This window comes from Lepeophtheirus salmonis, chromosome 7 (genome assembly GCF_016086655.4).
Source record: "Lepeophtheirus salmonis chromosome 7, UVic_Lsal_1.4, whole genome shotgun sequence".
Classification (NCBI taxonomy): Eukaryota; Metazoa; Arthropoda; class Copepoda; order Siphonostomatoida; family Caligidae; genus Lepeophtheirus; species Lepeophtheirus salmonis.
In genome coordinates, this window is record NC_052137.2 from 22002871 (window position 1) to 22029115 (window position 26245).

At 33.1% G+C, this 26245-nt stretch overlaps 1 protein-coding gene across 1 annotated transcript; it reads left to right on the forward strand.

The window, feature by feature from the left end:
* Positions 1-5001: 5001 nt before the first annotated feature.
* LOC121121467 (homeotic protein spalt-major-like) lies at positions 5002-21860 on the forward strand. The gene is given in 8 exon segments (XM_040716403.2): positions 5002-5453; positions 15807-19321; positions 19324-19546; positions 19737-19894; positions 19944-20307; positions 20706-20905; positions 21113-21331; positions 21396-21860. Coding segments are annotated over 8 exon segments (4938 nt in total). The 5' UTR covers positions 5002-5386; the 3' UTR covers positions 21588-21860.
* The last annotated feature ends 4385 nt before the right edge of the window (positions 21861-26245 follow it).

Sequence of the window (26245 nt, forward strand, 5' to 3'; positions counted from 1 at the left end):
CTCTGGTTTTTTATCTTCTTGTATATCAACTGGAAAAACAAACAATTCTTGGCAAACAAATTTCTTCCTCAAACCAAAGACAACTGAATAGAGGCCAAAAGAAATCGTGTGCCTGCCCTTCTTGGTGCAGGAATGAGTAATGACGAGTCTCTCGTATTGTGCTTTGTTCCAAGGACCTCATTACCAAAATACAACCACTAAAGGACGAGAATAATAGCCTTGACAGGAAGAGATCATCGGCATTGTGACAACAAAATCGATGAGAGAGCCCTTTAAATATGTCAGCCCCAGCTAACGTTGTAGGAATTCTTATTAGTCCCGAAATTAGCTGTAATAATTGTGGAAAATGTATAACACATAATTGGTTTCCAAAGGGATTCAAAATAGGTGTGAACTTGTACTTGGAGGTCATAGAGCCATTGGTATTTCCTTGGTTTGAATAACAACTATAGCAGCAATGATCCCTCTTTCAAACAGGTCAACAAACCATGGCACCTCAGAAAACACTCCAGAACATGACACAACTCATTCATAAGTAGGGCAGTTTCATACAATGATGTCAAATATTAATGACATAAATATTAACCAACTTTTCGCTGTTTTGATTTCCAAAAACTAGATTTTTTTACAATTACACCCTAGTTCTATCCATTACCAAAATAAATAGAGACAAAGTCTGCCAAACATACTGTTTTAATAAATTAGATTGAAAAGATTTTTGTGACGTATTAAGTAATAATCTAACAAGTACAAGGAAAGGACTTCATCTATTGCCCACCATCGATAATTCCTCGCCGCAATAAAGATAAATTAAATTAATCTTTTCTAGGTAAAGTCTGCCTGGGGCGGAAGAAGAAATGAAGGCAGATACCTAGTCTCTAAGTATCTCGTTTATTCGAACATCCGTCTGAATAGGCAGAAACAAGGAAGGGCAACTGCCCCCCCCAATTTAGGTAAACCAAGTAAATTTAGGCACTATTCGACATAAAAAATATTTGGCCGACATTAGTTCCCCTTCTATAAAATTATCATCTTATAGTTCTTTGCCCATAGAGAACTATTCATGATTACATTACTCTATAGACCCTTTTGAGACGTTTGGAGACCCAAAGCAATAGAATAACACGTCAAAAAATATTTATATAATTGAGAAGCCTTAATATGGTTAATTGCCATCAAATATTATGCCATTCGAATTAGGAATCAAATCTGTTGAATGCAGTCTAGAAGCACTTCTTATAAATGAGTGTTAATTGTAATCCTAGATATGGCTGTGTTGATTTCCAACCCATTATTCCTTAACATAAGCAAGCGTATAAAATTATACCAAAATCTTGTAATTTTAAGATTTAATGCCCGTTAAAAACGCAAAAATATATTTATTAGATATAGTAAAAAGTTATCCATTACTTTTCCAAAAGATGGCTATCGCAATGTGTATCTCGTGTAGTAGAAGTGTGGTCAGTTTACGGTAGTTGGTGTTAGAAAGGATACAATTGCGTAATAAAAAAACTTTTTAACAATTTTGTGTTTGTTTGAGAGCGGGGTAAATATTGACACTAGCAAAGAGATAATGAGCCAAATTTTACAGTTTGTCTTCGAAAAAGGTCAAAATGCAAGCCAGGTGGCTGAAAATGTTAATAGAGTTTATGGTTATGATACGGTAAGAGGGAATCATGCGATATTTTGGTTTCGTCGATTCCTTAGTGGTAATTTCGATGTCAAAGATGCAGCACGCTCTGGAAGGCAAATTGTCACTCATGTGGAATAAATAATGGAAATCTTCGAGTTTTGATTGCCATGAAAATAAACATTAACAACAAATAAATAAATCCAGTTAAAATGATGGATTTCTTGTACTACCCATAATAATTATTTGAGCGAAATCATAATTTGAGCCCAGCTTGTATTTAACAAATGATTTTTTAAAAACTACAATTTCCATAAGACCGTCTTTTTTGAGCGGAGAATCGACGCAAAGCAGTACATATGTGAAGAATTATGAAGCAATAATATAATGGGTACTACATATCATACCTTTGTGCCTTATAAAGATGTACGTAGATATATAGAAAATAATATGTACCTTCGACACATGATAAGGCGAATATGAATATGATTCGCACGCCAAAAGTAGGCAGGTTTAACACACGGATGCAGTTATTTATACATACAAAGGTATGTTCCCTTCTTCTTATCTATCCATGTATGTACTTCTTGCCTAATAAATATCAAAAATGATAATAATTTGAAGCGCCTAAATATGTTATAATAACCCTGGACATTTTTTAGATTAATGCAAAAAAATATATATTTGCAAAAAAAAGATAATAATTATAAAAACTCTATAGGGGGGAGTTGTTGAATGATGTGCCCAGTAGTAAGTATACACATAAGCAATTAGGTATGCCGCTTTTAATAGTAATTGAGGATGGATTACTATTAAATATCAAAGATCCTATTTATGATATCGCAGAGACTGTTTGACATACAAGAATAGCTACAAAGGCACTCTCTACTCAGTCAAAACCTAACGACATCTCAAATTTTAAACACTTAAATGACAGTATTTTGCACATTTCATAATGTTTTCTGTCATAATGATCCTTCCAAATTCGATTGCTGTTTTGCAGCTACACTATTGCCGTGCATCTGCGGACAAGTCCTGCTATTGATATATCCATCATATAGAGGTCAAAAGGAGTTTAAAGGCAGCTTGTCTTAGTAAAGCAAATATAGAATAAATATTCTGATATTGAGAAGTTTATGTCATAACGCTGGTCTACTTTTTATTAGATATTACGTTAAAATCCAGTGTTTACAAATAAGCCTATTCCATATATGTTGGTTTTGACGAAATACTCATTCTAAAGCGTAACAAAGTTAACAGATTTAGTTACATCTATAATTGTCTTCTTCTATGCGATTACATACAAACAAAATATTGTTGGAGTTTCAATTTTTATAGGATCAAACTAGTTTGGTTCTTTCCAATAAGAAGCAATTTAGGTAGTTCTTAAATATCAATTCGGTTAGGATTTATTTAATAGATACGTTGTAAATGACGTTATGTGTGTTTCCAAAATCTGAACATCGGATGACATTTAAAGCATTTTCTAAGCGCACAACTTGTATATGTGGCCGTCACCCAAAAACAAAATAGAATAATTGCACTTGTGTAGATTATATTTGTATAATATACGAATTATCGTCAATCTCTGTCAAAAATTATTCTTATTAAGCTTCAAGATGCGTCGTAAATAACACTTAATGTCGCCAAAATTGATGGTCACGATAAAATATATTGATATATTTTATTTAAAAGGTCATAAAGGTTCTAAACTATAGCTAAGATGTTTGAATACCCTAACTCATCCCAAAAGTTTGAATACAAAGTATATGAAGTTAAATATATATTGGGATTTCTTTTATTCAAGATTCTTTTTATGTTGACGTACTATATATATATATATATAAGGAAGAAAGTCAGTTCATAAATTGAGGATGTCAAAATTGATGAACAATTTCAAAAAGATTTATTTTTGGCCCAATTTTGAAGACCACAGTCTAGACCGAAATAATGGCCCAAAAAAGAATCGAAAAAATCCTTTGAGCCTTAATCCAAAAGAAAAATCTGTTTCGAAGCGATTCATAACATTATTTTTAACTCCTTTTCCTAAGACCGAATGACCCTGTTGCTAACTTGATGTTAACAATATATATCAAATCCTATTATAAACTCTATTAGAACTAGGATTTGTTATTTATTTCTTGCAAAGCAACTCATTCAATACTAAATTTTATTGAATGAAAGTGTGTGATTATTAAATATTTTTCTGTTAAGAAAAAAAAATAATTCTTTTATGTCAAATCACTTTAAATATATGTTAAATAAAAAATACAACAACGAGAGAAGAAGAAAAAGTTTGATAAAGTCACGTAGAAAAGATTTTAATTTAAATTCAATTATGATTAAAAGAAGGGAGGAAAAAAATATAAATAAAATATGGCAAATTACCGTTAAGGGATGGTAAAAGTAAAGAAAGAGAGAGAGAAAAAAACACACAAAACAAATCCGTCAGTCATAAATCAAAATAAATATTTTTTTACTTTCACTTATTCTTTGTAAAAATAAAATATCCTTTTTGAGTGAGTGAGAGTGGGGGGGGGATGCGTACATCTTTTTATGGCCCTCTTATCTACGCTGATTAGTGCGTACTTGTACTTTTAGTCGTTTAAATACATTTTCCATCTAATAACTAAGAGTCTTTAAAATTATAAAAAGCGAAAAATATAAAAAAAGATATGAAAAATCGGGGGGAGTTATGAAATCCTTCATAATTCGTCGTCTCTATCGTCGACGTACGAATATTAATAAAAATGATAAATAATTTTGCGCTCGCTCATATGATTATGAATATGAAGAGAAGAAGAGGGGAAAGAAAAGAAAAGGGAATGCCGTAGTAGCTCCCCTCATCTTCATCATTCTCATCATCGAAAATCATATTCATATTTCTGCGCCGTCCAATGAGGAAGCTTTATTTTTTGAATTATACTTATTATTATCATATTTCTGCTCCTTTCCTTGCTGCCTGCCCGAAATCATAATTCCTTCCGCCCTTCCCCCCTCTCTACAACGCATGCCTCACCGAAAATATGAACTAAACAAAATATCATAATTTTTTTTTCTTCTTCTTTCCATCTTGTTGTTTTTATTCTTCTTGTTCCTCGCACGCCTTTTACGACACACTCATAAAGCTTTCATATTTATGTATGTATGTTTGTATTTCATATTAAATCGTAAACAGAAGAAGAAAAGAAGAATCGGGCTTGCTCTTCTCCTTTTCTCTCTCTCTCTGTTTAATATATTGTATATATTACCGGCGCCGTAGCCCACGTAAAAAAAGGAAGGCAGATATCAAAAATAGTTATTTTTTTCGGCTGCGGGCGAACGTTTTTCTACGGCCCGCAAAAATATATTAGTTAATAACAATAATTTTTCAGTCGCTGTCTTTCATATGAGTCGAAAGGAGCCATAAGGCGCATATATTATTATTATATATTATTTATATCTACTTCTCTTATAAAGTATATTGATAAAAGCGATACGAAAGAGATCATAATATTCAATAGTGTGTTGTTTTGTTTGTTTGATTGTTTGTTCGTTCCGTGATGAAAGAAATGATGATTACAGCAGGACATGATCGTTTGAAGTTCATGTTCAAGACAACCCCAGTCATCATTCTTTTCAACTGCTACTTTGTCAACTGATAAAAAGAGCTGCTTTAATATATAAACCATCAACCAGGAACGCAAAGGAGAGATACAGACTTTATATATTAGTATTGTACGGAGTACAAGTGATTTTGTAGCTTGAAGAAAAAGCATGTCCAGAAGAAAACAAGCAAAGCCGATCAGGCACTTTGATGATGACGAAGCACCTCTCTTGAATGGTAAGTCATAAATTCATAAAAGAGAAAAAGACCCCAAAATATGACGACCTTTTGTTTTGTCTTGGGGGTGCAACAAGTATGTTTTTTTTTTTTGTTTTTATCTTTCTTTAATAACAAAAATTACCTTGAGGTGTATTATTATTATTTTTTCCATCATTCTGATCTCTAATCCAGGAAGATTCCTTCTCCAAGCTCTTTTATCCATTTTGACTGACTCATTTCATACATATACATTTTTCCACGTCATTGAATCACTCCTAACTATAAATCAGAAATAAATAAATGAAAAACTATGAGGGGAGATGAAACTTTCCCTTCTGGGTCCTGTCACAGTCAATAAAGTCAAATAAACAAATACCTGTTTAGTCATTCATATACATAAATATATCAAATTAAAAACTGTCAAATATACTACGGATCAAATACTGTGTCATTTTAGGTCAGGGGAAAAAAGTGTGTGCTTCTATATCAAACGTGCACTACTGTATCTTTAACCTATAAAAACTGTACAATTGTGTACAAGCTTTAATTTGAGCGTAAAGACTTTGCAAGTTGAAATTAGCACGTCATAAAAAGTCTTATTGAGATATCATGTTCGACATTGCTTTTTGAATATGCTTATGAATATAATCTATGTCTAATAGTAGGATCCTAATCATGTGGGGTTCTAGGGGGCCTTATTTCGATAGTAGTGGGCAAATCACCCATAGTCAGTCCAATCAGCCCCTTTCCAATACAAAACACGGATTAGGGCGCTGGTAAATATGTTTTAAACCATTTATATATGAAATATAAGTGGTAAATAGGCCTGTATGTTTGATGATCCTGTACCACAGAAAATTTAGGAAAAGTTTTAGTTCATTTTCATGATAAAAACAGATATTAGTCCATGGATGAGATAATTTGATATGTTGACTATCTTATTAAATTCCTAATGTTACTTTGATTTGATATGAAGAATATTCTAATAAATACCGATCATTGAACATTCCTCAACCCAAATGCACCTTGCAGTCACTTTCATTTAGAAAATACAACAACTTGTACAGTAGAAATTATAACTCCTTCAAATAGTTATCCATTTTTTCTAAAGCATTTGACTAACTCTATTTTTTTGTTTTCTTTTTCTTTTTGTGAAGATTGGAAAAGAAAAGTTAGTTATACTATGTTGTTCTTTTAAATGATAATAAACTTATCCTTTATAAGAATAATAATATGTCAAATTGTACATTTATTTTTTTATGATCTTGTTTGTGACACTTTAATGCAGTTAATCCAGGAGAAGGACAAGCGGGGGAATATCATTATTCTCTCTCTCTCTCTCTCTCTGTTTCTATCTCTCATTCACTAATAGCAATAGACACAACAATATATATAGTTATTATTTCCCTCTTTATAAAAGCCAATGAACATCCTGCCATAAAGTAATTTTTACACTCATTATATCCCATCATCATTATGATTAATAAATACATAAATTGTTTAGCTCTTCTTCCTTTTGTTGCTGCGTGAGTGTTGTACATGTATGGTATATGTTTGAAGGCATCTATGAAACCTCTCATCAGCTCTTGTTCAATTAAAACAATATTAAAAAAATTATAAAAAAAACAATTACTTATTCTCATCTGCTCCTATAAATGAGGAGAGCATAATAGTAGTCCCTTCTAATAATTATTACATATAAAAACGAAGGGATTTGATTTAGGGATGTCATGAAATGCGTATATTACCAAACTTTTATAACAAATGTGTACTGGTGAGGTGGGGGATGGATTTCCTTGTTCTAAGTGAAGAATTGACTGTTATTTTATTCATTTATATTAAAATTTATTAATTATTAATATGTATCAACATAAAATCAATCTTGAACAAAAATTAAGAAAAAATGAGAAAATCCTCATTTATCAGCCCAATGTTGTATAGACATATTTGAGTCATTAATTGGCCTATTATTCAAATTTCTGCTATGAGTTGTGATACTCAGGAATTGAAACTATAGTATAAAACTTTTGTTTGATGTAAGAAAGGGATATTGGGCCCTATATACCCCCTTTCAAACTATTCATCTTCTTTTATTTATTGTCAAGTTCAATTTTAGTAGCTTTAAGAGTGCAGTTTGCACATAGCCAAAGGGTCAATAGAAATAATTTGTGGATTGAAATAAAGGAATATTCGTCAAAGAATATGGTTGTGATCCATCCTTCATTTTGAGAAACATCATTATGGGTTGCTTGTGTGTTGACGTTTCTATTCTCTATCTTTTGACTTTTCTAATGAAAATGACTAGTTAACAATTTAAACAGGAGCACAAATTGGAGATGTACAAATTTCACCAACTTGTACAATGATATTGTACAAGTTGTATCCCCATCAATTCTCCAAGCAAATTGTGTAAAATATTTCAAATAGTCGTTATAAGACTGAACAAATAAAATATATAAGATAAAAAATTGTCAAAGAAATAAAGGGTTTTGTCAAATAAAGTCATGAAAAAATTCATATTTTATTTTTTTGTAAGCGACTGGAGAGGAGCCAAAAAATATGTACAAATATAACATTTAATATATTATATGTATGTATATGAAAATATAAAAGAAGGGAAATAAACTCCTCCTATTTTTTATATTAAATATGATTATTATGAAGAACTGGAGAGGTGGAAGGGAGGTGGGGGGAGAAAAAGGAGAAAAAAAAGAGGAGGGGTATGTTCTATGTATGTATATATATATAAAAAATATATATTATTACTATATTCATATTTTTTTCTTCCTTTCTCTCTTCATATTATATGTTGTATTTTTATATATATGTACACTTGCCTTTTACACACACAACCAACCAGAGGCCGTCCTCTCCTCTTTTTTTTCTTTTTCATCATAAACACACTAATAATAATGCTGCTGCTTCCAGAAACAGAAAGAAAAAGAAGAACAAACGATAAAAGAGAAAGAAATATCTTGTTATAATATTAATGTACATATATATATATATATAATCATCTTTTTGACTAGTAGTAAGGGAGCGCTCGCAGTTTTCATAAATAATAACGCGGGCGCGTCATATTTAATATCGCTTAGAACAAACTGTTTTATTCTTATATACTTGTACAAGTTGCAACTTGTACTCTTTGTATGATCCAATGATTAACATATTAAGGGGTGTCATTTGTGACTATTTGAATACAAATGACTAAAATAAAAGTACTCTGTGGGACAACTGCCTACACTTATATTTTTCATACACACAAATTAACGATGTTCAATAGGTCAAAATGAAATGAAATGTTCCTAATAAGAATGCCCCATATTGTAATTAAATAAGGCATTTGACAACGAAGAAATTCTAACTAGTACAATTTTCTTATACAAGTTGCAACTTGTACACATCATATGTATATGTGTATAAAATATTTATTATTTCAGAACTATGGATACGAGATAAGGGAGGAAAGCTTAGGAGGCAATCTTTATAAGTTATAAGAGAGAAAAAAAAAGGGTGCCCCCACTTTTGAGACAACTGGAATGAATATCCATTTATCTATCTATGATATCTATTCAAGGTCAAAATCTCTTATTGGTTATTTGAATATATAAAAAGTAAATAGCTACATATTTTGTAGTCTTACCACAAAAAAGCAAACATAAAAACGAAGCGTTTACCTGCCTGCCTCAACTCTACTCAATAACGTAACGTATTTACTTACTAGCTGGCTAAAAGTTGGTTATGAGGAGGGGAGGAGGCAAGCGGCATAAGGGCTCGGATACTTTATGACATCTTTTGTGTTTGAGTATATAATGTACATATGAATGATATATTATCCTCCAAAGGGGGTCAGACGCATAATGAGGGTCAAATGAGGGATAATAGAAGGGACGACGCCTCTCGTTCTTTTCACACTTTACCCTCCTGTAGAATCAATCTATTGATTCTCTATTCTATAATGATAGGAGTTATTGGGAGGGAAAAGAAGAATAAGCATCAAATAGCATAAGTCGAAAAGGTGTAAATCAATTCACAGATTCTTCGTATTTTTCAACTTTTTTCTTTCTTTCTCTTTCTGTTTAATTAGAAAAAATTCCAAGTATGCAGAACTGAGACACAAAAAAGCAATAATTAAAAAATGTTGTTTGTTTATCATTCGAACAGCTGCTAGCTGTTTATTTACATACATATATGTATGTAAGTGAAGATGTACGTATTTTTAATTGTGCAAGAATACAATTATACAAGTTACAAATGATTACTTCTACAAACAATTGGTCATCTCAAAAAACAAGATTCAAAAAACGTATACAGTCAAATATGATCAAACATCCACCTGTTGTAAGCGGGTCACTGCACTAGGTGGCTATTTATACAGTTATTAAATTTAGAATAGGAAATCTGGTGTAAGAAATCACCCGGACTCGGAGGACGCTTCTCAAATTTCCCTTTCCATCCCACTTTATACATGTATTATTTTATATAGACGTGAAAATGCGCGCATTTTGAGGCGTGTAAGAGTACATTGGTCAAAACAAAATTCAAAAAACACATTTAATTCAATACTGAACTAATGGGCACCTGTTGTAAGCATGTCATTGCACTAAGTTACAATTTAGAATCGTCAAATTAATAAAATTACAATATAAGAAACTTGTTTTTAAGGGGGTCTCTTGCACTAAGCGGTTGTTTTTTCAGTTTCACCTTTCTTGACCACTTAATAAAGGATGCATGCATTTATTATTTTATATAGAAGTGAAAATTCGCGCATTTTAATGTCGTTCAAAAATTAAAAAAATCAGTTCAGAGAGTAATATTAAAAAAAAACCACATACAGTCAAAACTATTGTGAGCTTGTCATTGCAATACTCAGCTGTATCTAGCTTTCAAATTTAGAATATAAAAAAATAGGTAACTATTGGTCTAATGGCCATCTGTATTAAGTGATAGTTTTTTTCAATTTGTTCTATCCTGATCACTTAATACATGTTTAGTATATATTACTTTATATAAAAGGGAAAATAAGGTCATTCTTCAGCGTCTAAGGATGCATTTGTACAACTTAAATCTTGGACTTCCAGATTTTAGAGTTGTATTTATATGCAGGATTAAAAATACGTGGATTTTAGAACTTTTTTAAATCTATTATACATCTCTTCTCATACTAATCATCATTCATTGACTTTAACATGGGTTCCCCCACCCCTCTTTCTTCTTCTGTTCCTTCTTCGTATATTTCTTAGAAGTAGAAGGAATATGAAGAAGAAAGGGGGAAATCGAAACTCTTGTTGTGTTTTTTTTTTTTTTTTTGCTTTCTTTATTTTTTTGTGCTACTTTTTTTATTCCTTCTTTTTCTTGATAGTCATAACTTATCCTGAAGGGAAAAAAATATAAATATAAGAAAGGGGGTTAGATGTATGACTGTCTATATACCTCCATATTCCTTTCTATGTATTTATAAAAGGGATCCTTTTTACTTATAGATAAAAAGTCAAAAAGAATTAGGGATGAATCGGTCTTTCCCCTCACTTCTTTCTACGCCACTATTAAATCCATCTACCCCTTAGCTCAGCTTCCTTACAATTAGTTGTACAGCAACCATTTGGATCATTTTATGGATGATACGCGTCAACCATTGAGGGAAGACTACATTTGTATTCTTCGAGGAATATTCGTCCAATTCTATCTCCAAGTTATGCTCTGCAAATTGTAATTCAAGTTGCCCAAATTGATCTTCACAATAAAAGATTTTAATTGAAAGAAGTCATATCGCGGAATATATAAATATCTTCAATCGTAACTGCAGCTGAAATTCTTGAATACCTAATATATTCCCAAAAATTTGATTACAAATTTGTCAATAAAATATTCGGTTGTATATATGAAGTCAAAAAAATCAATTGGGATTTTTTTTTTCTTGAGTTTTGTTCAAGATTTTTTTTTGTTGTTGCATCACATATGTAAATAAACAAAATTTTAAAAAAAAATGGAATTTTTTTCCCTAACTAATTACTGTTATTATTTAAAAAAAAAGCACCAACACCGCGTTTCCTCATTAACACAAAATAGTGCACATCATTGTATGTCAGCTGTCGATGCTTCAAAGACACAATCTCCTCCTCCCCCCGAATGAAGAAAATCACGGAATATTATGGCAAAATTAATATGGTATATACAGGCAATTTATCAATTAGAACTTGACAAAAAAATACCTGTTAAAAAAATATCATCATCAAATAACAACAAAACGTCCCAAATATAAAGATAAAATTGTTACACTTCAAAAAAATTATTTTCTCTTAAGTATTTACTTATTAGTGTTCTAAATGTTAATTGGTTGAAGTCAAATTATCCAATATTATTAAGCTGTAAAAAATTATTGATTGATTGAACCGCTATTAAATTTTAAATTTTTTCCCAAAAAATTTAATAGTTGAAAAATTTTTAATTTTTTTTTGCAAAAAAATAATTTTCTCTAAATAGCTATAAATTCATACAAATTTAATATTAGAAACGTATTTATAAAAACAACTCCTAGTTTTGGTTTTTTTCCCCAATGGTTCTAATTTTCATAACTTTTTGCCAGCTGCTCTGGATTTTCTACAAAAATTAATTTTTGGATTTTTTCCCAAAATATAACCCTGCGGACGATTTTGATTTTGAGCCATTTCCCCGACCTATTTCCTTTTAAAGGATAAAATTTTGATAGGGACATTTAAAGTAACGACGACTCTCCATGTAATTTTACAAAATGTGGCAAAAAATCGGCAAATATTTTGACCAACTACTCATTATTTAAAAAATCAATTCCTAACAATCTTTAAAAGATGAACAAAAATGATTTAAAACTATAAAATTAAAAACAAACTTTTATTTATTAATGTTTCTTTTCATTTTTTTTTTTTTTAATAATAAAAATGATATCTTTTGAACATCAAAATATGAAATGAAATGGAATGATTGTGGCCCGACCCATCGTTATTATACGTCTCGAGCTCTTTCATCTTTGCCAACCCGTTTTTATTTTATATTTTTTGAGTAGGCGCCTTTAGATATGGTAAAAAAAATATATATACATAAAGATAAAGCAGGTAGGGTTTTTATTTTATTTTTATGATGACTGTTATTCAAGAATAGAGCGGAGATAATAAATTTATTTTACTTATGTTTGTAAAAAAAAGAAGAAAAAAAAGAAGAGGATTTTCTTTCCGTCAATGATTAATTCGATTAGGTTTACTTAGTTCTAGAGAAAAAGGGGTCACGGATTTTGGACGTTTATTAGCAGATGGTCAAATCTGTTTCTTAAGAGTCTCTCCTCTGTTTTGATGTGCATCTGTCAAAGATACCATTTTATTAATATTATTATGTAAAAAGCAGAATAAGAAGAAAAAGTATTAGTAAATACATTATATAATATAACATAAACAAAGGTTCATCTGCGTCCTTATAAAAATAACAATATTCCTTCTTCTTTTCCTATACTTCCATTTATTTGAGCAATGAGCACAAGTCTCGTGCCAAAGTCCATCATCATATATCATGTAACTAATCAGCTGCTCAGTAGTGAGGGGGAGAACAAAAAAGAAGAAGAAAAAAAAGGTCAAATACCTAGAGGTCACATCTATATCCTATACATTTCCCCTACGATTTTCTCTGGGGTTTTTCTGAGGGAAAAGTTAACTTCTTTATTCTTTTTTTAATTCGCTAAAGAAAAAAAATATTTTATAATTGTTCATTTTGTAGATCTTTTTAAAATTCTTTAGTCATGAATATACTAGTAGAAAAACTGATAAAGTAATCAATAGTGCTTATGCTGATAAGTTTAGAAAGGTTACCGCTGGTGATTTGTTGGGAGTTAAAAGTGGCAGTCCCCGTTGGAAACGATGATCAAAATCGGACTATTTCCTTGCAAGATAGGAAGTTAATCTAATAAAACGCCATGATAGCTAACGTGGTGTACTCCAAAAAATTCTTCAAATTGTCAGAATTAACACGTTTATTTTACTTTTACACTCCAGCAAGACTTTTTTTCTACACTTCTACTCATGACTATGCTTATATATATTTATATAATATGTAAAAGTTGTAGTTTGTAGTAGCAAGTTGTACAAGATGCAACTCAAAAATGAGGTGAATCATTTTAAATGATTGTTTATACTTGTAAAGAGAAAAATGCAATAAGTTAATATTTTTTGGAGTGTCAATATATATTGTTAGCGGAATTTTTGACGTTAATATTGAAAAACACAAAATAAATAAATATTGTGAGGTTTTATGCGAAGTGGATTGTACGGGGGGCGAAATACCAAGACTGGCCTGTCAGAATTTATGTAATCTTTGCCATATCACCCTCATATGTTCAATGATGACATGTAGATGACGTCCTAAATCTTAAAAACAAGTCTACTACTTAGCAAAACCTTCTTCGGCAAATTAAATATTTGCGGATCAAGTTGTTTGGTACTTTTTTTACACAAGGGAATTGATGGATTGTTGATTTTGTCTTTACTTAATGACTGTACTAAGTCTGCTCTTATAATTAAATCTTTTTTTTAAGTTGATGCTTGCTAAAATAAGAGATTGGTGGATTGTTTGGTTTTTTTTTTTTTTTTAAACTGGGGGGGGCATGGGAAATTTTTTATGACATCAGAGACAGAAAGGAGAAAAACAACACACATATACAATACACCAAAATAATAAAGCTATTGTCTTTGTTACTTATAAAAGCATCTGCTTTTATATCTTATTGTTTTTTTTCCCTTCTATATATAAAATAAAATAGAAAAAATTAAAGATTAATATTATTTAATTTTGAGCGTGCTCTCTCTCTCCGAGCTGCTTTGCGTGACAATCAGACAATGTGATCACTCCTTTTGGTATGTATCTTTCATTCTGTTGCCTCTCTCTCATTGTGTGGTCTGATTTTCTCATGAGTTCGTATCACGACATATGAATGAAATATTTAATAATTCTTGTCACTCGTGTGAAAGCAACTGATCATGGGATTGCACAACTACTCACAACGGCACAACCACAGAATATAAATATATGCTCAATTTATGTAGGTCTACTATGATATCAGTGATATAACTGCCGTATGCTTTTGATGTTACTCCCGATATATGGAGGACGTGTCCGAATGGGAATTAAAAATCTCCAAAAAACTTCAATGGCCAAAAGGGGTAGAAAAAATTAATCAACTCACAATAAAATCATGTAGACGCCCCGAGTATTGGTTCCTCAGGGGTGTTTGTGAGGGTGGCTGGAGAGGCTTGTATTTATCACACGATAAGTGGAAAAAGTTTAAAATGTCAAAATAGTGGCAAAAATAATTTTAAAGGCTATATTTTCAGAAAAAGGTCACTTGGCCTAATTTAAGGCTCCCTCAGAATAAAATCCTGTGGACGCCTCTGGTCCTAATCAGCCGCGCCGGAATTTAATTTTAAGTGGGGGTCAAATGATGTAATATTCATATATAATTTTTTTAGAAGGGTTTAGTTGTGTTTTTTTAATTAATAATTTGAATTTTTTTAATTTTTTTACTGCAATTTTGCAAACTTTTTTTTTTCGACAAGATGATATCGCTAGACAAGGGTCCCTATTATTCTTACGCCAATGACCCCAAATTTTTGTCCGTTGTAGTAATTTTTGTGCCAATTAATGGAGAGGGATTTTCCAATTGTTACACGATAAGAGCACTTTTAAATAATGTCATCATCTAAATCAGTCATTGACTTCATCATCAGTCAATCTTAATCATACTAAGCTATTGCATACGGTGAACTAAGGTATTATTTTATTAAAATATTAACAGCCTCATACATTGTAAAGAGTTCCTTAAAATTTGGGACGCATTTATAGAACTGATTGGGGGTAAGAATTGGTATGGGCTCATATTTTAAATCTTATATTAAGGACTACTGCAACACTAGATCCTATTTGCTAGTCGAATTCCCTTACCTTTTTGCTTTGCTTCACTTGCTTATATTATGAGTGAAGTAACATGTCTGAGCAGCATAATATTGAAATACTAAATACATAAAGAGTAAACATTCTTTTTCACGAAAAAAAAATAATACATATTTTTTTTATTATTTCTTTAAGAAAAAAATAAAAATATGAAGAATACACCTATTTTAGTTGCTACATTCATAAATTTTCCCCACTTTCGTTTCCTCTTACTTGACCAAAAATTGTCAGATTTATGACTTTTAAAAAATAATAATAATAATAATAGTATTTCAAAGAGGGAAAAGAAAGAGAAAAACCTTTTTTGTAACATTCTTTTCCAACTCTCTATATACAAAAATGATGAACAAAAAAATGGCATTTTTATGACAATAATACTAATGCAAACTGTTATTATTTCAGGTCTGCCAGGTAGTGAAGATCCCCCTTCTTTCAACAGCCTTGGAGATGCGAATGGATCAGAGCACAGCTCTACATTAGAGGAAAACAATACATCTTGTGACAATCCTGATAGCAGTGTAGGTGATACATCCTCCTCTCCTGCTGGGGTTGTTGGTAATATCTTCCTCAAATCCAATGAGGATTTCACAAACAATAACAAAAACAAAATAAGCAATCTTATTGTATCTGTAGAGGATGATGATGAACCCAAGAAAGAGGACTCTATTCTTGCTCAACAGCCCTTAGGAACCATATCTGATCAACTCAAGTCCATTGCATCTACAATATCTCAACTGACAGCGAATGCTGCTTCAAATACGAATCCAAAAACCATGCAGGAGCTTGCTGTTCTTCAGGCCACGCTCTTTAGTCTACAACAGCAACAGCTCCTTCAAATGCAGATTCTGACTCAAATGCAGCAGCAATTGCAGATCTCCCACAAGGACAAGGATTCCCCCATACCCAGCATTGCGGAACTGGCTGAGAAGCATGGTGTCAAAAATAGCTTTTTAGACGGATTCATGAGTTACCAGAGTCAACAACAACAACATATCCATCACCAAGGCTCCTCCAGGAGGGATAAGATGCATGAAGACGAAAAAGAAGAGATGATTCAGCACTCACTGCTCCCATCATCTCATTATCTTCCACCCACGCCACTCTCTGAGCCATTTTCCACCTCACATATTCCATCATCCACACTGGGGTCTGCTCAAGAAAGCTCCCTATCTCATCATACCCATAATCCCTTCTCATCAGCCTCATCCCCTCGTCATCCTCGACCACCTCTCTCTCCTTCGTCAACCCCTCTACCACCATCCCTTCCCCCGCCACCATCTTCAACCCCCTCTTCTATTATTAGCAAGTCATACAATAACATTCTTGAAGGTAATTCTCAAACAACAACAATAGCAGCACATTCACCAAAGCAGCAAACACATTCCTCCAGAGGAGACAGCACACCCTCTACTGCCACAAACAAAATATCATCCGTCGGCAACAACAATTCAAACCAAATCATAGATCCCAATGCCCCCTCCTCCCTCGCATCCTCCATCATTATGCACCATGATTCTCCAGAAGAGGACAAACCAGTTAATTCCCTTGAACTCTTGCAGCAAAGAGCACAGGGAATATTGAATAATGCTAGTCAGGGGCTGTTGGCTAATAATCTAGCTGATTTTGGATGTGGAAAGGATAAAGACGCCTATGATAAAAAGGGCGAACCTTTCTTTAAACATAGGTGTCGCTATTGTGGGAAAGTTTTCGGCTCGGACTCTGCTTTACAAATCCATGTACGAAGTCACACGGGTGAGAGACCCTACAAATGTAATATTTGTGGAAACCGATTCACCACGAAAGGAAATCTCAAAGTACACTTCCAAAGACATTCCTCCAAATTCCCTCTTGTCAAAATGAACCCTAACCTTGTACCCGAACACTTGGATAAATTCTACCCTCCTCTCTTACAACAAATAGAAGAGGCTGAGAAGAAGGGCATCCCAACTCCACCAATGAACGACCCAATGGCAGGAATGCGACCTGTTATTCCACCAGGAATGCGTATGCCAAGTCTACCTGGAATGACGGGTCCACCTCCTTCCCTCGCAAATACCATGGGATCCCTACCCCAATTTCCTTCCTTACCTTCATCCACAACGCGAAGTCCACTAAGTGGACTCTTCTCTCCTTTCTCTCTTCCAAGTGAACCCCTCAAAAAGGACGAAATGACTCAAAACCTCTCATTTCCATCACCTATACCTTACTCACCCACCAAAACACATTCTCCCATTTTTCCACCAACCCCTGAAAAGTCAAAATGTAAGGATGACTCTGAGGAGGATAATGACTCAGAAGAGGACATTCATAATATCCCAGCCAAGGTTGTCCGACTAAATCATGATGCCATTGAAGAAAAAGGAATGGAAAAAGCATCAGAGACTACTATTGAGAAAGAGAAGGAGATTGATGTTGAACCGCATTTAGATGTTGAAAACACCGTGGACAAAGAGGAGGAGTCCTCTGAAGAGAAGGAAGAATCACCAAAGACAGATCATAAAGAAAAATTACAAATTCGGGTTTCGGGGGAAACTGAACCAGACAAGGAAAACTCAATTGAGAGAGACGTAGAAGTAGAAGATTTGGAGAAAGAGGCTGCTTCTTCACGCTTACGAGATGAGGCTATAAAAGAGGAAAGAGAGGATGAGATTGATGAACAAGCTGAGCCTGAGAATTTGAGCAAAAAAGAAGCCAGGGATTCAATCAGCCCTGTTCCTTCTCATCCAAGTCTTTTGGATGATCACTTAATGGAGCAGGATGAACATGATGAGGACGGAAGAAACTCAGTTCCCATTGTGGACTCTGATGACGAACATGAGGAGGAGCTCAGATGTTCAAATAGCGATATGGATCCTGCAAAAGACCCGAATGTCTATACTAACCTTCTACCTCGTCCTGGAAGTAATGACAATGCTTGGGAATCTCTCATTGAAGTTGCTCGCCCAAGTGATACAGCTAAATTAGAAGCACTTGTTAATAATATAGAAAATAAATTGACTGACCCTAATGAGTGTGCAATTTGTCATAGGGTACTGAGTTGTAAGTCAGCTTTACAAATGCACTATCGAACGCATACTGGAGAACGTCCATTCAAATGTAGAATCTGTGGTCGTGCATTTACAACCAAGGGGAATCTTAAGACTCATATGGGAGTTCATCGAGCTAAGCCCCCAATGCGAATGTTTCATCAATGTCCCGTTTGTCACAAAAAATATGCAAATGCTCTTGTACTTCAGCAACATATTAAAACACATACTGGAGAACCGACGGAGCTCACGTCAGAACAAATTGCAGCAGCTGAAATTCGTGATTTTCCACAAATTCCATTTTCAGGGGGAAATGGCCCAATGGGATTACAGCACCTAAGACTGCCTGGATCTTCAACTGGTTTGTTTCCAGGACTTCCTTCCTCATTTTCAATGCCTGACTACGGTCCAGATGATCTTGATGAGGATATGCTCAGTAATTCAGATGAGAAGTTTGATGAAAGTGGAGAGAAAAAAGCCCAATCCAGACCCTCTTCTGTTTCCTCATCAAGTAGTTCAAACCAGGCATTTAATCACCTTACATCTATTCCATCATCCATGACTTCAGCATCTTCCTCATTGCTAAACTCCTTTTCGACTGACTCTTTAAGTAAACTAGTTGATCATCATCGTCCATTTGGTTTAGTGAGATCGTTTTTCATGGATCGGCCCTCATTACCTGAAGATCTTTCTCCCATTAGAAAACCCTCAGAAGAGAAACCCAGAGGAGAAGAATCTTCTCCATCACCTGTTTCTCCACCAAAGTTCTCTCCTCAGCCTGCCCCATCGAAGGAGTCCAGTTGTGATGATACTAATAGACTTACACCGGTTAAATCCAATAAGACATCTAGAACCAGTTCTCCAAAAGTGGCTCCCCGTCTGCACTTGACTTGACACCTCAAACCTCACATAATAGCTTACTGATTCCCGGGTTTCCCGGACTTATATCTTCAAGTACAGCAGCTGCAGCAGCCGCCGGATTTCCCAGCTCACTTCTTGGAGCAGGACCTCCAAACACCTGTAATAGCTTAAGTGGAGCCTCAAATGTGAATCAACTCGGAGGAGCTCAATTCAATCCGTTGAGACTACCCTTTCCTGTGGTACCAGGAATGAGAAGTAAGCTCCGTGTGGCACCTGAGCATAAAAAAATAACGTACTAGGCTATAACTGCAATCAAACCGCATATACGTTCCTCTAAGAGTCCCTTTTTAGCCTTTTCATACTTCATTTTTTTCATGTTTTGATGCCACAACCTTTTATTTCTTTCTATTATTTACTAAAGAATATTTCTATGCTCCTCTCATAGTGGACAATACTTTTGATTTTTTAGCTCGAGGAAATACGACGTGCCAAATATGCTTTAAAGTCTTCGCTTGTAACTCAGCATTGGAAATACATATTCGATCTCATACAAAGGAACGACCCTTTAAATGCGAATATTGCGATCGTGGGTTCTCCACCAAGGTAAGTAGACCAAAAGCACTTGATCTATTTTATCTCAAAAAATTAATAGAGCTTTTGTTTTTTCTGTGGCTCACAGGGTAATATGAAACAACATGCCCTCACCCACAAAACTCGCGATGGCAGTTCTGGTGGTGGTAGCAACAGTAATGGATGTCATAACTCTTCAAGTTCGGATGGAGGACGTAGTAGTAATAACTCTTCCAAGGACTACACTCAACCCCTTTCATCTAATTTGAGAAATAGTAAGGTGGAGAGCATTTCAGATGAAGAGCCGAAGGAGGGGATTGGAATCAAGGCCTTTGCCAAAGACGATTCACCCTCACTCCTAGGGGATAATTTACTATCCAATATGGGGGCTCTTAAGCGCAGTCCACCCGAGTCTGAGAATATACCTTCGGCGAAACGATCATTTGGTAAGGATGTTTTTTTTTAAAGTGCACTACATTGTGTACATATAGAGTAGTGCTATTTTTTGTGCCGTTTAACCAACTAATTGTCAATGATTCTACTGACATGTTGTTTTTGTTGTGATTAATTCCTGTTTTTTTGTTTTGTTTTTTTCATTCTTTCCTCTGATTTCCTGTGATACCATAACACTAGAGATTAACACATACCTAACAAATACATCAACTTATATTAAAAGGCAGCATTTCCACATTTAAAATGGCGAGCCATCTCTGATCAAAACAAAATAATAATCATTTAAAGCAAAGGCAAACTTATTTCATGACTTTTTTTTTTTTTTTTGGATTTCATATGTACATACTGACATAACCTATAAGAGCTTACATATGACTAACTCCTATTTTAGGTGGCGGAGTAGAGAGAGTCACAAGCGATGATCCGTCTCCCCATTCCTCCTCAGAGTCTCAAAGAAACTATTGCCAACTCTGTAAAAAGAATTTTTCATCCTGTTCAGCTCTGCAAATACATATGAGAACGCATACTGGAGATCGCCCCTTTAAATGTCATGTTTGTGGAAAGGCGTTTACGACCAAGGGTAATCTTAAGGTAAAAATACTTTTCAAAAAATCAAAACACTTTTTATTATTTGATTGTATATTGTGTACATACATAAAGATATCAGGGATCTTCTCTTTTGAAAGTGGAAGACGGCTGCTGCATATTTGATTGCTTTTAGATTTACACGTCTTATTTTATATTTCATTATCATTATACGTCAACAATTTAAATTAAACGTTTTTTTTTGCTGAGTAGGTCCATATGGGGATCCACATGTGGAGCAATACCCAAGCCTCACGCCGAGGACGTCGAATGTCGTTAGATCTTCCTCGCCCTCCGATCCCAATGACTGCCAAGGACTCCGAATTCCTTCAACGACGCCCAGAACTGTTTTACCCATATCTACAAACCTCATTTAATCATCCGAATAATGGAAGTGAGTCCCTTCTTCAACCTCATCATTTCAGACCCAATGTAAGTTCGCAACTGCATTAAAAACCCCACCTCAAATCACACATAACTTTATATATGTATGTAGTTGCCATTGTCTGAAGGTGCCTCTGACTCGTTCCCAGCTGGAACTCCTATTCCTCCAACGATTCGTTTGAGTAGTAAAGGATCCGCAGGAGGAGGGGTAGTAGTCTCAGAGTCATCACCCAAAAAGGAATGGAATTGGTCGAATGAGTCCACTAAAAATGAATCCACGTATCACGAAAGTATAGCCGCTTAAATTTGATGAAGTTGACTACACAAAATCATAAACACTTATATTCTCATTTTCAAATTAAATATCTATCTTGTAACCACACACACACACACACACATGTCCTTTAATTATACTTATTATTATTTAAATCAACCCCCCACCCTCCACACACCACTTCCCGCCCCCGGTGCAATACATTCATTCAATTCATGCGTTCAAATCTTTATTTGCATGTAATTCAAAAAATATCCGTGTATTTGAAAGAACAAAGAAAAAAAAGACAAAAAAAAACAAAAACAATAAATAAATATATGAAATACCCGATCTCATTTCGTGTGAAAAACAGCTGAGTGATAACTATTTTAAAAAATTGACAAAAATTTTTAATTATATTATTATTATACTATTAATATATTCTATTTTGTTTCTGATCATTTTTCTCATGTTATTCAAGTTTTTTTTTGTAAATACTATCTAAAGAAATAATTGCTTATGTAAAACAAAATGATATACAAATACAACATATATGTGAGGCAAAGAATATCTCCTCCAAAAACATCATTCCAATTTTTTTTTTACATATAAACAAGAAACAACATTTATTTGGGTGTTGAAATACGCCACGGAGTGACTGACCACGTACATCTGCTACCCATTAGGCTTTACGTTTGAATTACGCCAAACAATTCCTTTACCACCAACATTATTATACACAACGCCTTTTCTAATTCTGTTATTGCTGCTATTATATATTAACTTTTTTGGGAGGGGGAAGGGCAACCCCCCGAGAGACTTTAGGGATTGCGATGACAAAAAGTCATCATGTAATTTCTAAAGTCCTACCCTTATTAAGTTGCATCTTTCTTAGCTAGAGAGCGTTTTTACATTAGATAGTCTTGCTATATTACCTTATAGAAAGTGTTCATTCATGTCATCAGCTTGGGGGCTCAAAAGTTGATATTTTAATTCATAAAATGAAGACATTTTGAATAAATCTTGATTAAACACCATTAAATGACCTGAAGAATCAAAACAGACTTAAAATCTTCATTGAATAGTATGTCAATGATGTACAGGTATATCTACCTACATCAAATCAAAGATATGGATACTGACAATACCAATGGGAGTGTTCTAAATTTGTACTTTTTTAGGAAGATCGATATGGTATCATAAAATTAGGGATAGTTGGAGAAAAATATATCCTTCTTTCCATTGAAATTGTGAATTTTTATATACAATGTGAAGCAATAACAGATTGTACTGAGTAGTCCATGTAAATCTGAACACTTCCTATTTCAATCATTAAGTAAGTTTGAGTATTTGAAATCAATTCATGTTTTGAATGAGATACAAAACAAAATAAACTTGAATGTGATCGACAAATTTCTCCAAGTAGTTTGAGGATCTCCAAGAAGAGCTTTGTATAAAGGCCAAACTGGGTCCGGAGGGGTTAAAGAAAACAATCTTGGCAATCCATGAGGGCCCATGCAAGAGGATGTTGGATTTTCAAATCAGACTATCCGGAGAGCTATAAAAAAAGGTGTTGGAAAGAGCCTTGTGAGGGTAGAGAGGCCATTTTTGACACCAACAATCAAATTCAGATTTTGTTGGATCACTTGCTATAAAAATGTTAAATATATTTCTGTATTAAATGAAACTCCAGAATCTTTTTTTATAGAGAGTAAAGTTTAAGTCCTTTTATTTCTTGGTACAATTTTGACGTCCAATAGTTGAAGAATTGTCCTGAATATAAATTAAAAAATGGTTTTTCTTATTATAAAACTTGGTGGCTTAGGGCACTCAAATGGTTGATATCAACAATGCTAACGTCTCATGAAAACGCTCTATTGATTTGAATGTCATTATATGTAATAAAAAACACTTTTAATTACACCTGAATTTTTTTTTTTGACATTGGAGTAATGAAATAGGAAGGAGAGTAACGTCATAAATCAATAAATATTTTGTAGTTGTAGTTACTCTTTCTTCAGTTCTCCGTAAACTCCGTACCTCGAATATTATTTGAACATGGTAAATTTGAGACTGTGGAGTTTCCCGTGATCTGACCTTTATCCGAGGAGATACGCTCTACACTATAAGAAGAGCAAGGCTATGACTAGATTTAATGATTTTTTTTTTAAATCCAAAGGTATATATTATAGGGATAATTTACAAATAAGATATTTTTAAAGATAATCATTTAGAATCTGGTCACATTCTTTTAATCAATTATATTACATATATTTCTATAACGAAAACACAATCACCGTTTTGGAGAACACGGCTCATTGGTGCCTTTTGTAGATACAAGACTGACTGAGGACCAATATATATAGATATTTGTTTATTAAAATACAGTTTATTACTCTACCTTGATTGGATGTTACGTATTGGGGATCCAGAGATTAATCAATCGGTAGCCAGATATGGAAATTTGTGATTTAGTTCCAAACAATCTTTTTTAAATTTAAATTATCCATTTATTTATACATGCCTTGAGTCCTGATTCGATTAGTTCGAGTTTCGTAATTTTTTTATAGTTTCTTTACCAAACCCTTTAGTAATAAAATTTTCACATTACCCTGCGAAAAATAATATATCCAATAGTAACCATGGAAATCATCATCACCTATAGTGTTTGTTGTATTTAACAAATATCAAAATATGTATGGAAAAAAAAACCAATCATTGCTTTTTTATGAGTCAGTTTATTTAAAACAAAAAAAAAAAAAAGAATATTTTATTAGTATGTATAAGACCCAAAATCTTCTTCCCCTATGAAAATATATTCAATAAGTAATGGATTCCTTTTTGTTTACATAATAATTTAGAGAAAACAGAAAAAAATCAATAAAAATTCATTTGTAACGCAAGTAAGTATTTAGTAATGATTATTATTATAATTTATTTGATTAGGTAAATCATGGGCGGAGTTCTTTTATTTTTCTTCTTATTATTTTTTCCCACTTTATTCCCTCCGCACGTAATACATTTTAGATATACATAATACACACACTATAATTTAAACACATTATTATTTAAAAGACTCCAGGCGGTCCCATTTTTATTTTTTATTTAATTCATTTCCGGATTTATTACATTATATGTATGTAAAACCATCAAATAATGAGAAGCCCTTCAATAGAAAACTAATACTGAAATTAATTTGTTAAAAATCTAATAACATTATAATTTAAACATATGCCACTATTTTTAAAAGGAATTCTAAGGATGTATTGTCTTTATATTTAGATACTTCCAACGTTTTAATAGAGTGGCCGCATTGTCAATATAAATATTTAAATGGGTCACAGAACCTATTATATTAAATTTGATGAAGAATGGCTTCATATAACAAAACTATTGAATGTATATTTAGGCAAAATCTAATCTTTCAAGGCGAAACTGCTTCACAAAAGTTCAATCTGGCAACTCTGGTTAGGGGCCTATGTAGGATTATATATATATTTATATATTGGGGGGAAGGGGGGCATGGTTTTTTACCTACGCTACAAAATTTGATCGAATAACTTATTTCTTTAAAAAAAAGCTCTGTTTTCTGATTGACATTTTTTTTTCAGAGCAATAATTTTTAAAAAAATAGTCCACACTTATACAAAGACCAAGGGTTGGACATCCCTCATTTAGATAAAATGAAGTATTATAAAAGGGAGAACTTTTTGTCTATGCACTTTGATACACCAGAGATTATAAAAGGATATAAGAACAAATTTTAATAGGTTAATATTGTAGCAAATACCTTTTCTGCTGGAGACCATTAAAGAACTAACTTTGCCAAAGTGCTTAATCATTTGAGGTTTCCTGTTTTATCAAAGATTAAACACCTCCTTTTTGTTCAAGAAATATCAGTTTGACTAAGGCTAAATTTTGCTACGTTATGTTTGATTACATGCAAGGTGTACAATAATTTGATTAATGAACCAAATATAAAAAAATATATATAACTATAGTTTTTTTTTACTAATAGCAACATAATCAGAACGGTACTAAAAAATCTAAAAGTAAATGATTCCGACCCCAAATACCATTCTATAAAAATTAAAATGAGAAGCCTGAAACTACTTTTTTTTCTACTCAAAAACAGTTTTTATACAATATATCGAAGAAAAACTTGGAATTTTTAAAATAATAATCTGGACCAAGGTTAATAGAAATACAAGGTTAGACCATGATGTAATCGGGCTTGCTAGAATTTTCAATCTGATATATTGTACCGACTGCTGGCAAGATAGGCAGATTCTGACAAAACACGCAACCACTCATAGTATATGACGTCACTTTTGCTAGAATTTTCAATTGAAGGTATCGTACTGACTACTGGGAAAGAAAAACGGATTTTGACAAAACACGCAACCACTCATCTACTATGACGTCAATATTAAAAGCATAACGGAAGTCAAACATCAGTCATACACGCGTTACGGTATAACCTTCTATTTCTATTAACCTTGATCTGGACTATATGATATATACGTTCGTCCGCAAAAATTTCCTATGGTGGGGGGGGAGGGGGTCGTTTATTTGACTATTTTGACAGAATATTTTTTAATACATACCAAATAAGATTTTGGAAGATTAACAAAACACAAAATTGGACATTTCATTTTTTTGAAAATTTTCGAACAATTGAAATGTTTTACACAAAAAACGATATTGAC